The sequence below is a fragment of the Microcaecilia unicolor genome, chromosome 1 (genome assembly GCF_901765095.1).
Source record: "Microcaecilia unicolor chromosome 1, aMicUni1.1, whole genome shotgun sequence".
NCBI lineage: Eukaryota > Metazoa > Chordata > Amphibia > Gymnophiona > Siphonopidae > Microcaecilia > Microcaecilia unicolor.
Window position 1 is genome coordinate 25,304,413 of NC_044031.1, and position 12,237 is coordinate 25,316,649.

Below are 12,237 nucleotides of genomic sequence, written 5' to 3' on the forward strand. Positions count from 1 at the left end.
ACGAATCCCAGAGTTGAATTATAAGTTGAGTGAAGAAATATTTTCTCTGATTTGTTTTAAATTTACTACTTTGTAGCTTTATTTTGTGCCCCCTAGTCCTAGTATTTTTGGAAAGAGTAAACAAGCGATTCACATCCACCCGTTCCACTCCACTCATTATTTTATAGACCTCTATCATATCTCCCCTCAGCCATCTTTTCTCCAAGCTGAAGAGCTCCAGCCACTTCAGCCTTTCCTCATAGGAAAGTCATCCCATCCCCTTTATCATTTTTGTCGCCCTTCTCTGTACCCTTTCTAATTCTACCATATCCATTTTGAGATGCGGCGAACAGAATTGCACACAGTATTCAAGGTGTGGTCGCTCCATGGAGCAATACAAAAGCATTATAACATCCTCAGGTTGTGGAGAGAGGAGGAATACTAGATTTTTTTTTCTTTTTCAGGAGTGAATGGTCTCCCACAATGTATGGAAAGAGACTGAAACCTGCTTAGGCCATACTCTAGTTCTACACTGACTTTTGTGTGACCACATGGCAGGCATCCTCTATCTGCTTTTCTCTCCTAGCATACTTTGTCCTTGATATGCATATTCTTTTGGCTATTGTTCACCATTTGCTTGCCATCTCTTCAGTCTCTTATAGCTCCGAAGGCGAAGACTCCATCAGAGGCAAAACCATACAGCTGCCCACACCCCAGAAAAGCAGGTTTAATGTAGCAGGCTGTTGGACTGCCAACCCCGGGCTGCCATCTTTCCTGCTAATGTCACTTCTCTCCTCTCTGTGAGTCTTTTCATGTAGTCTTAGGTATGGTTTCTGACTAAAGCCTCTATTGCACTCTTTACATTTAAACGGTTTTTCTCCCGTGTGTGTTATTTCATGTCGCCTGAGGTTTGATATTTGACAGAAACATTTCTCACACTCAGTACATTTGAATGGTTTTTCACCCGTATGGGTCCTCGCATGTTTTATCAGATTTGATTTCAGAGTGAAAGTTTTTTCACACTCAGTACATTTGAAGGGTTTTTCACCCGTATGGGTCAATTCATGAAATCTTAAGCTTGACTGCCAACTGAAGCTTTTATCACACTCTATGCATTTGAATGGTTTCTCACTTATATGAGTCTTTTCATGAATTGATAAACTTGATTTCAGATTGAAGGTTTTATCACACTCAAAGCATTTGAAGGGCTTCTCTCCAGTGTGCGATCTCTGATGTAATACTAGGTTTCTTTTGATAGCAAAACTTTTACCACATTCTGCACATTGAAAGGGTCTTTCTCCTGTATGGGACCTTTGATGTACTACTAGACTTTCCTTCTGAAGGAACTTTTTCCCACATTTGTTGCATGAAAATGGTCTCTCTCCACTATGGGTTTTCTGGTGTTTAGCCAGATAAGATTTATTGCTAAAACATTTCCCACATTCAGAACATGGAAACGGTCTCTCTCCTGTGTGCATTCTCTCATGTGTTATTAAATCTCTTTTCAGAAGGAATCGTTTCCCACATTCGTTACACTGATTTGGCTTAGCTTGGGTATTGTGAGTTTTCAGGTGAGCCAGGAGATGCGGCTTCTTACTGAAGCTCTTTCCACATTCTATACATGTATATGGTTTCTCTCCTGTATGCAATCTCTTGTGTGATTTGAGAGTTCTCAGATCCATGTAACAGTTCCCACACTCATTGCATATATATTGTGGTCTTAATGTCTGGTTGCTTCGCTGCTCCAACGAGTGTGATATGTCACAGATGCTTTGCTCAGAAGGAGTTCCATTCTTGGGTGGGTCTCCTGGTAGGTTTCTCAACCTTTCTTCTGAATTATATTGAGTCCAGAAGTTCTTTCCCCAGTCGCAACACAGACAGGTATCCCATTTCTCTGATATAGTTTTAATCGCTTCTGGATGTATAATGGGTTCATTAGGAAGTGTCTCTTCTTTTCTTCTCTGGTACATATCATTTTCTGGGTAAAGAAATAGAGAATAGATATAACTCAATGTGTGGGATGTTATAGAGTAAGCTTGTTCTAACACACCCTAAAAACTACACAACAGAAATCTGAAACAGGATTTTAGTACACAGGGAAGCGTATTTTCAAAGCACTTAGACTTACAAAGTTACATATTAACCTATGGAACTTTGTAAGTCTAAGTGCTTTGAAAATGAGCCCCAGGGACTATCATTTTGTTACAACTTGATGAATCATTAACCAAACAAGACAACTAGGGCACAAGAAAACATCAGCCAATGTTTCTTGGAAATAAGGGTCAACAAGAAAGTTGTAGGTGATACCTTTTTACTGGACTAGCTTAATGTATCTGACAAGCTTTTTGAGTTCTCTCTTCATCAGGTCGGTGAAGAAACAATTCACTTACATTGGGTTTAAACACTACAAATTCATCCAGGCCTAAGATGTCTACATAGACTATGAGGCATATTTTCAAAGCACTTTGGGAGGCTAAGTTCCATAGGTTTCTATGGAACTTTGGGAGGCTAAGTGCTTTGAAAATATGCCTCTATATCTCCCACCTTACTCCCCCCTCTCCATTGCCTCTCTCTACCTACTCATCTCTTCTTTTATTCTGGTATACTTAACTTTTATCCTAACAATATTTTGTATTCCTATTACTATGTAAGCCGCATTGAACCTGCTTTAAGTGGGAAAGCGTGGGATACAAATGTAATAATAATAATATGTTATTACAGTTCAGTGAAAAGGGGGTGGGGGAATAGAAAGAGGTGATGCTACAGTAACACTTTACAGTTCAAAGATCCTGCATCTGTTACTAGGTGAGTAAGTCAGCGACTCTGAAAATAATACAGAGGACTCAGACTGTTTCATCATTCTAATTTCAGAATATGCTCTGAAACACAATCTGCGCTGTAGCCAGAGGGACTTACTAGAAGTCCCATCGTTGCAAATCTTGCAGTGTGCTCGATGGAGGTCAGGAGCATTCTCAACAGTGGTACCTATGCAGTGGAACAAAATGCCTCCATTACAGATCCTTGTGTAAAGCTTTACCCATCATGTCAGAATAGTAGATATACTGGAGTAGGTGTACAAGTTTTTGTTTGATAATAAGGGGTTAGGCCGAGATGTCTGTAACCAGGGATGTGTTAAAGTAGCGTTTCCCAAACTTTTACGAAATATGACCCCATTTTAAGAAGTAAAAAAACATGCGTCGCCTGGTGACAATAAAAACAAAATAAAAGACCACCTACTCCCCCCTCTTCCCATGTATCTAAAGCATAAACAGAGCAGTAGCAGCAGGAAGCTAGCCAAACCTTTTTTAAACCCCGCTAATCTAACTGCTTTAACCATATTCTCTGGGCAATGAATTCCAGAGTTTAATTACACGTTGAGTGAAGAAATATTTTCTCCGATTTGTTTTAAATTTACTACTTTGTAGCTTCTTTGTGTGCCCCCTAGTTCTAGTATTTTAGGATAGAGTTTCACTCCACTCAGTATTTTATCAAATCCTCCTCTCAGCCATCTCTTCTCCAAGCTGAGGAGTTTGTTAACCGCCTAGGACAATAAGCTTTTAAATAAATACATAAGTTCACACTCACAGACCCCCAGTACTCTGCAGGATCACTATTGGGCATACATCACAGTGAAGGTCCATTGAGGGGTAGCCAGCCCCTATGTCTGTGAGTCCATCTACTGATCGTATCTGGAGTCCCGAACCACAGTTTGGGAAACTCTGTGTTAAAGGTTTTATTAAGGAGGGTGGGAAAGGGAAGGTTTTGAATGGTGATTTCATTTGTGAACCACTTCGATTGTTTTCATTAACAAGTAGGCAGTATATAAAAACTTTGCTTCCTTTGAGAAATGTTCACCTATGTTACTTGAATCTAGATATTCTGTGAAACAGCTACAAGTTAGAATTCTCCTGCCCGGTTGCTCTTTTCTTAAAATCTCTTGTTGAGAACGCGGTTCAAGCCAACATAGATTCCTTGCTGGTTCTACAGGCCATTCTACCTGTTCCTCAGTCCAAGCAGGGACAGGGAAGATGCTTCATCTACTTCACTGTCCCAAAAAATGACAGCATCTTTCAACATGTGTTGGATTTCAAGAGCCTAAACCATTGGCTTCTGTGTCTCATACTTTCAAATGGTGACCTTATGTTCCGTAAGCAGAGCTCTCAACCTCAAGGAGGGTTTGTTTCCTGATTCCTTGCTGTGGTTTGGTGTTAAATAAGAAAATAAGCGTTGCCACACTGGGATAGACCGAAGGCCCATCAAGCCCAGTATCCTGTTTCCAACAGTGGCTAATCCAGGTCACAAGTACCTGGCAAGATCCCAGAACAGTAAAACAGATTTTATGCTGCTTATCCTAGAAATAAAGCAGTGGATTTTCCCAAGTCCATCTTAATTATGGCTTATGGACTTTTCTTTTAGGAAGATATCCAAATCTTTTTTAAACCCCGCTAAGCTAACTGCTTTTACCACATTCTCTGGGCAATGAATTCCAGAGTTTAATTATACACGTTGAGTGAAGAAATATTTTCTCTGATTTGTTTTAAATTTACTACTTTGTAGCTTTATTTTGTGCCCCTAGTCCTATTATTTCTGAAAAGAGTAAACAAGTGATTCACTTCTACCCGTTCTACTCCACTCATTATTTTATAGAACTCTATCATATCTCCTCTCAGCTGTCTTTTCTCCAAGCGGAGGAGTCCTAACCGCTTTAGCCTTTCCTCATAGGAAAGTCATCCCATTCTCTCTATCATTTTTGTCTCCTTTCTCTCTACCTTTTCTAATTCCACTATATCTTTTTTGAGATGCAGTGACCAGAACAGCACACAGCATTCGAGGTGTGGTTGCACCATGGAGTGATAGAAAGGCAACATAACTTTCTCATTTTTGTTTTCTATTCCTTTCCTAATAATTCCTAACATTCTATTTGCTTTCTTAGATGCCGCAGCACACCGAGTAGAGAGTTTCAACATCATCATCAACGATGACAGCTAGATCCTTTTCCCGGGCAGCGATTCCTAATGTGGAACCTTGCATCACATAACTCGGAAAAATCCACTGCTTTTGGAATCTTGCCAGATACTTGTAACCTGGATTGGCCACTGTTGGAAACAGGATGCTGGGTTTGATGGACCTTCGGTCTGTCCCAGTATGGTAAAATTTATGTTCTTATGATCACTTTGATCTTGGGGGCGTTGGAGCTTCAGGTTCTTTCTTGCCAGGACCCTTACCACTCCTTTTTGGAGGATTTGGTGACATTCGCACTGCTCCTTTCTGCCCAAGGTGATTTCGCTTTTTCATGTGAATCAGGTGTGTTTACCCTGCTTTGTGGAGGGGAATTTTGAAGTTTCAGCACAAAGGCTTCACAAGCAGGTGATGAACAAGTTTCGTCTCTCAGACCAACTCTTGGTCCTGTTTCATGGTCCTCAGAGGAGCCATGAGGCCTCCAAGGCTTTTATCATGAGATGGATCAAGGCTACTTCGAGCTCATTCAACTCAAGCTCAGGTGACTTCCTGGGCGAAGGCCTGGGTGGTTTCTCTAGAGGATATCTGTCAGGCGGCGACGAGTTGCTGCTGTATTCTTTTGTGAAGCATTACAGGACTAATGTGCAAGCCACAGCTTGTTCAGACATTGGTAAAGCTGTCATTCAGGGGGGGGGGGGGGGCTTGTCTTCCCCCTCCTATTGAGTCTGCTTGGGTACACCCTGCTTGTTCAGGATGGTACCCAGCCCGGACGACTACATAAGAACATAAGAGTAGCCATACTGGGTCAGAACAATGGTCTATCTAGCCCAGTATCCTGTTTCCAACAATGGCCAAGCCAGGTCACAAGTACCTGGCAGAAACACTATGCTGCCAATCCCAGGGCAAGCAGTTGCTTCCCCATGTCTGTCTCAATAGCAGACTATGGACTTTTCCTCCAGGAACTTGTCCAAACCTTTTTTAAAACCCAGATATGCTAACTGTTGTTACTACATATTCTGGCAAAGAGTTACAGAGCTTAACTATTTCTTGAGTGAAAAAATATTTCCTATTTGTTTTAAAAGTATTTCCATGTAACTTCCTTGAATGTCCCCTAGACTTTGTACTTTTGGAACGAGTAAAAAAAATCATTCTATTTCTACTCGTTCTACACAACTCAGAATTTTGTAGACCTCAATCATACCTCCCCTCATCTGTTTCTTTTCCAAGCTGAAGAGCCCTAACCTCTTTAGCCTTTCCTCATATGAGAGGAATTCCATCCCCTTTATCATTTTGGTTGCTCTTCTTTGAACCTTTTCTAATTCTGCTATATCTTTTTTTGAGATACAGCAACCAGAATCAAAAGCAATACTCAAGGTGAAGTCGCACCATGGACTAGGAAGGTGAAATGGTTATATCTGTTAATTTTCTTTCATTTAGTCAGGTTGTACCATCCTGTGATAAGATTTGGAAAATGAAAGACAAGTGCCACAGATGTGGTGTTGAAGCTCATATTCCAAATAAGGCTGCAGTCATTGATGGGGTATGAGTGCCCTCTACTAGACGGACCTTTGGCAGATGCATACTGGAGCTTTTAGATCAGTTTTCTCTACCTCCATCTACCTTTAAAAGGGGATGACACAGCCCAACTAAAGGAAAGGAAATTAATAGGTATGACAAAATTTCACCCTTTTCTATGAACTAACAGAGAAAATCAAAGCCTTCCCAGAAAATATGAGCAGGAAAAATTTGGTATACTCTCAAGGGAAAGAAATGAAACAGTAGCTCTAGCAACAAAAATCTGTTGCATCCTGTCACCAGGCAAGAAATGTGACCTGACCAGAGACAATATGGACCAGCACCAGAACTTGGGAATTGTTCTCATTATTGACCTCTCTGTACATATCTTTATTTTACTGTTGTTACTATTACTTTGAAAGTTATCACACATAAGACCTGTCATGCCAATAAGGTTTTCTGAATCTGATTCTATTTGAAACTAGATCCAATAAAAATAATAACATACCTAATAACACAGTAGATGACATCCAGAAAAAAAGCACAAAGGCCTCTCAAGAATGGAACAAGTGGACTTTATTAATGACCCGATAAGGGCCATGTTTCGGCGCCCTGGCGTTCTACTCCGCATCAGGAACCTCTTCTCCGGTTAATTAGTCATTGTTCTTTATACAACAACCTGTGCATTGAGTGATGTTTCGTTGAATTGACCCCTGAGGCCGGCGTAGGTTTACGCCGAAACACGGCCTGTGTCGGGTCATTAATGAAGTCTATTTGTTCCATTCTTGAGAGCCCTTTGTGCTTTTTTTTCTGGATTGCTTTTGCTGTGTACTCTGACCCTCTCCATTGTGTGCATACATATTATATATTTATTTAACACATTTATACCCCCCATTTTCCCCCTTAGTTGCAGGCTCAATGTGGCTTATATATATATATAAACATAGTAGATGCCGACAGATAAAGGGGAAAGGGAAAAGGGACTTGCAGTGGCGTAGGAAGGGGGGGGGGGGGGCGGTGGGGCGGTCCGCCCCGGGTGCAAGCGCTGGGGGGTGTCGGCGCCGCTGGTTACCTGCTTTCTTTGCCCCGGAACAGGTTACTTCCTGTTACGGGGCAGAGAAAGCAGGGAACCAATGGAGCCGACGCGGCAGCTCCCAGAGACGACGTGCACTCGGCGGGGTGGAGCGCCAGCAGTAAAGATACACTCCGGGGGGGGGGGGGGGTTGTGCGCGCCAAGGGGGGGGTGCGCCGTGCTCGCACCCGGGGGGGGGGGGTGCGCAGTGGCGACCCGCCCCGGGTGTCAGCTGGCCTTGCTACGCCGCTGGGGACTTGATATACCGCCTTTCTGAGGTTTTTGCAACTTCATTCAAAGCGGTTTACATATATTCAGTTACTTATTTTGTACCAGGGGCAATGGAGGGTTAAGTGACTTCCCCAGAGTCACAAGGAGTTGCAGTGGGAATCAAACTCAGTTCCCCAGGATCAAAGTCTGCTGCACTAACCACTAGGCTACTCCTCCACTAGCAACATTCCATGTAGAAGGCTGCACAGGCTTCTGTTCGTCGAACTCACAGAAGCAGAAGCCTGCGCGGCCGCATTGCTGATCTGCAAGGGCAGGCTTCTACATGGAATGTTGCTAGTGGAATAGCAACATTCCATGTTGAATGTCAAATAGGGAAATGGGGCTTGATATACCGCCTTTCTGAGGTTTTTGCAACTACATTCAATGCGGTTTACATATATGCAGGTACTTATTTTGTTCCAGGGGCAATGGAGGGCTAAGTGACTTGCCCAGAGTCACAAGGAGCTGCAGTGGGAATCAAACTCAGTTCCCCAGGATCAAAGTCCACTGCACTAACCACTAGGCTACTCCTCCACTAGCAACATTCCATGGAGAAGCCTGCCCTTGCAGCTGCGCAGGCTTCTGTTTCTGTGAGTCTGACGTCCTGCACATACGTGCAGGATGTCAGACTCACAGAAGCCTGCGCGGCCACATTGCTGATCTGCAAGGGCAAGCATCTACATGGAATGTTATTTAGTGGAATAGCAACATTCCATGTTGAATCTCAAATAGGGAAAGGGAAATGAAACTTCATATACCGCCTTTCTGAGGTTTTTGCAACTGCATTCAAAGCGGTTTACATATATTCAGGTACTTATTTTCTACCAGGGGCAAGGGAGGGTTAAGTGACTTGCCCAGAGTCACAGGGAGCTGCAGTGGAAATCGAACTCAGTTCCCCAGGATCAAAGCCCGCTGCACTAACCACTAGGCTACTCCTCCACTCCAAGACCAGAACAGTCCACCCAGTCTGCCCAACAGTCACATTCATTTATCAGTTTATGATTAAACCAACCACGGATGTGATATAAAATATGTATACTTGATCCTGATCTCTCTCTGCCATTTTCAGGACACAGACTGTAGAAGTCCACCCGGCACGGGCCTTATGTCCCAGTTACTGGAGTTGCTGTTGAGGCCCACTCCAGCTTATCCCGAACTGTTTTACTATATATGGGACGCAGATCGTAGACGTCTGACCAGCACTGGACTTCGTTCCTCATGTCTGGAGTTCCCATCTAAACGACACACCTGCTGATCATAGCATATCAACACCCATGAAGTCATTTAAGTTTTGTCTTTATACCATCCTCTTTCTAGTTAGGGATCCTCTGTGTTTTTCCCCCCGTTTGTGAATTCCGTCACCGTTTTTTGTCTCCACCATCTCCCTCGGGGACGGCATTCCAGGCATCAACCACCCTCTCCGTGATAAAGTATTGCCCGACATTACTCCTAAGTCTACCACCCTGCAACCTCCCCGTCTCTGAAAGAGATTTGTTTGGAGGTGGTGGAGATGAAAACGGTAACGGAATTGAAAAATGCGTGGGATAAACATAAAGGAATCCTGTTCAGAAGGAATGGATCCTCAGAAGCTTAGCAGAGATTGGGTGGTAGAGCTGGTGGTGGGAGGCGGGGCTAGTGGTTGGGAGGCGGGGCTGGTGCTGGGCAGACTTCTACGGTCTGTGCCCTGAAAATGGCAGATACAAATCAAGGTCAGGTATACACATAAAGTAGCACATATGAGTTTATCTTGTTGGGCAGACTGGATAGACCGTACAGGTCTTTCTCTGCCGTCATCTACTATGTTACTACCTTTCAAGTATTTAAACATCTGTATCAGTAATAAATAAACAGAAAGATATAAAAACACTAACACACATCAAACCATAATAGGCACTGTGCAACCCCCTCCCCCTAAGAACACGGAATTGTCGCAAGGAGTGGTCAAGAGGAGCAATGCCCTGGGCATAAACCTGCTCTTTTGAGTCAATATGTGTAAAAAAAAAAAACCAAAACATGAGCCCAAAGAGCAGGGGATGCCAAAGGCAACGCTTGCGCTGGGCACAGATCTGTACAGTAACTTTTAAGGAAAAACATCTTTTAGTGAAAGCAGTCACTGATCCGGAACTCCAGCTACCATTTGTAATGGAAAAGCTGTCTGGCCTTAAACTCCTCTAAAGGAAGGTCTCAGTTCATTCAGGATAATAAAAAAAAAAGAGAGGTGTCTGGTCACGAAAGTGGTGCCAATGTACAAACACATGACAACAATCTCTCTCACTTGGAAGTCAATGCTGCAGTATGGAATTAGGCATGCCTTTTCTTGAGGGGGTACTTGGAGGTACTGAGTACTGGCACCTTTTCCATTGTCTGCTAAAATTGACCCATGGAACCCAAGTTTTAATGAAAGCGCTCAGGCTCTACACACCAATTCTGTCTTGTCATAGATTCTATGACTGGTTGCAGGTGGCCTGGCTATTATGGGGTGGGTCCCTCCTTGATTACCCCACTCCTGAAGGGTGGCCTAGCATTTGAGTACCGGCACCTTTTTTGCTAGAAAAACAACACTGGAATTAGGGCTACTAATCCATCTGAGCTTATACCGATCCACTATTCCCGTGTGGTTTGGGAGTATATTCTACCCTATAAGCTCGTCCAGACGCACTGTGCATTGGGGGGACGCTCTGCTTCAAATGTCTGTAATAGAAATCCTGAAAGTGAGTAAAGAGACCTCCAGAGAAGCTTGTGAAGGGTTTCTGCAGTTCCACGCTACATCTCACCTGAGCGGCTGCTTTTTCCGGCTTCTCCTTCCTCTGACCTTGGCTCTGTCCTGATGTACGGCTCTTCCCCTTGTTCAATCTGGGATATAACATCAGGAGTGATGGATACCCGGCCTGTTCCTGGGGTAAGAACACTGCATTAAGTTTCCCACAGTCACTCAGTACTCGGCACACAATATTAGCGGTTATTTTATGGAATGGACATGTACTGAATTCAAAATGTATTGAAGGAGGACGAGATTATGATAGAAACATCCAAATACCTGGCAGGGTTGTGGGGGAGGGGCACTTTCTATAGTGAAAGACTCAATACTCTGGATTCAGAGTTGGAATGAGGGGAGCTAAGAAGAAATGTGAGGACATTTTTCTTTCTTATCAAGGTAGTGAATGCCTGGAAAAGCCAACCAGAGGTGGAAGTAGGCACAACAATGACAGATATCAAGTATGTCTAGGACAGATACAGAGGGTGTTTATAAGCACTAGTAAGAAAGAAAGCTCAATGGGAATCTACACGTGTATCGGCTTTCTTTTTTCTGTCTCCTCTCTGGAACGGACTTCCAAAAGAGATTAGATTACAGAATTCCTACATTCACTTCCGAAAACTTCTGAAAACTTTTCTCTTCACAAACTGTATTGAACAGAACTTATGATAGTAGGGAAGGTGTAGAAGTTTAGGCTAAACTGTATTTAATATGTAGATTTTTTTATTAGTTTTGTCATTTGGGGTTGCTGTGCTTTTCTATCAATGATTGGGGTTCTTATTTGTTTGTATGTATGAGTTGTATTTCTTTTTAAATGTAAACCGTTCTGTTTTGCAACAGCAATAAGAAACAATATATAAAACGAATAAATGATAAATTATGACCAGAAACTGCTAGGATCGGGGGTGCCACAATGGGCTGAGGTTATAAAGTGCCAAGAAGCTATGATATTGCCTTTTCTTTTTCAATTCAAACCAACTAGCTTTAAACTCATATTGCCTGTCCAACTCCGCAGCCATATCTGGAAGAAGGGAGCCTGGTCTCTTCAGGAGGCAAAGACTACGATTCTGCCGGAGCCCATAGCAGTGACAATCACCCATACCAAAATGACATCCTCTTCTTTTCGTCCCACTGTATTCAGCCTGAGACACAGCACCCTCGCTGCAAGAGAGTCCTGAATTTGGAGGACAACCATGTGGCAAGGGAAAGTGGGTCAACGAGTCACTCTTACTGTTGGTGTGAGAACCAAAAGCCCTTAAACAGCCCCTCCTGGGGGGGGGGGGAGGGGGGAGAGTGGTGGAGGAATGATCAGCCAAACCCACCTCAATTAACTTTCTCCCTCCCCAGCTCAGTCCTAGTTATACCATGAAAGAAAGAAAAATCCTAGTGACTGTCACCCCAGGAGCTCTGTTACTAATGCTGCTACACCAGTGCTACCAACTGCTGGAGAAAGAGAAATACTGACATTTTTTCTTCTTCCTAACTATTTACAGTAACAGTAAATATGAACAAAAAATAGTCTATGTCATCTAATTCTTTCCAGATTTTCTAGAAATGCATCATTCTCATTTTTTCTGCAGCTGCATGTTCATATTTTTAAACAGAGCACACGTTATTCCACCGGGTGTTTCAGCCCAAGAACTATAATTCCAGTTACTGATTACTTTTATAGCCAGGGAGGTTAAAA

At 43.0% G+C, this 12,237-nt stretch overlaps 1 protein-coding gene across 1 annotated transcript in view; it reads right to left on the bottom strand.

Annotated features, from left to right (window-relative positions):
* Nucleotides 1-400: 400 nt before the first annotated feature.
* LOC115461585 (zinc finger protein 12-like) overlaps nt 401-12,237 on the bottom strand; it is a 64,665-nt gene continuing 52,828 nt past the window's right edge. The window contains exons 10-11 of the mRNA XM_030191555.1: nt 10,570-10,689; nt 401-1,957 (exon numbers count right to left, since the gene is read on the bottom strand). Of these exons, the coding sequence (XP_030047415.1) occupies nt 636-1,957; nt 10,570-10,689 (1,442 nt within the window). The 3' untranslated portion in view covers nt 401-635. The remainder of the gene's footprint in view (nt 1,958-10,569; nt 10,690-12,237) is intronic.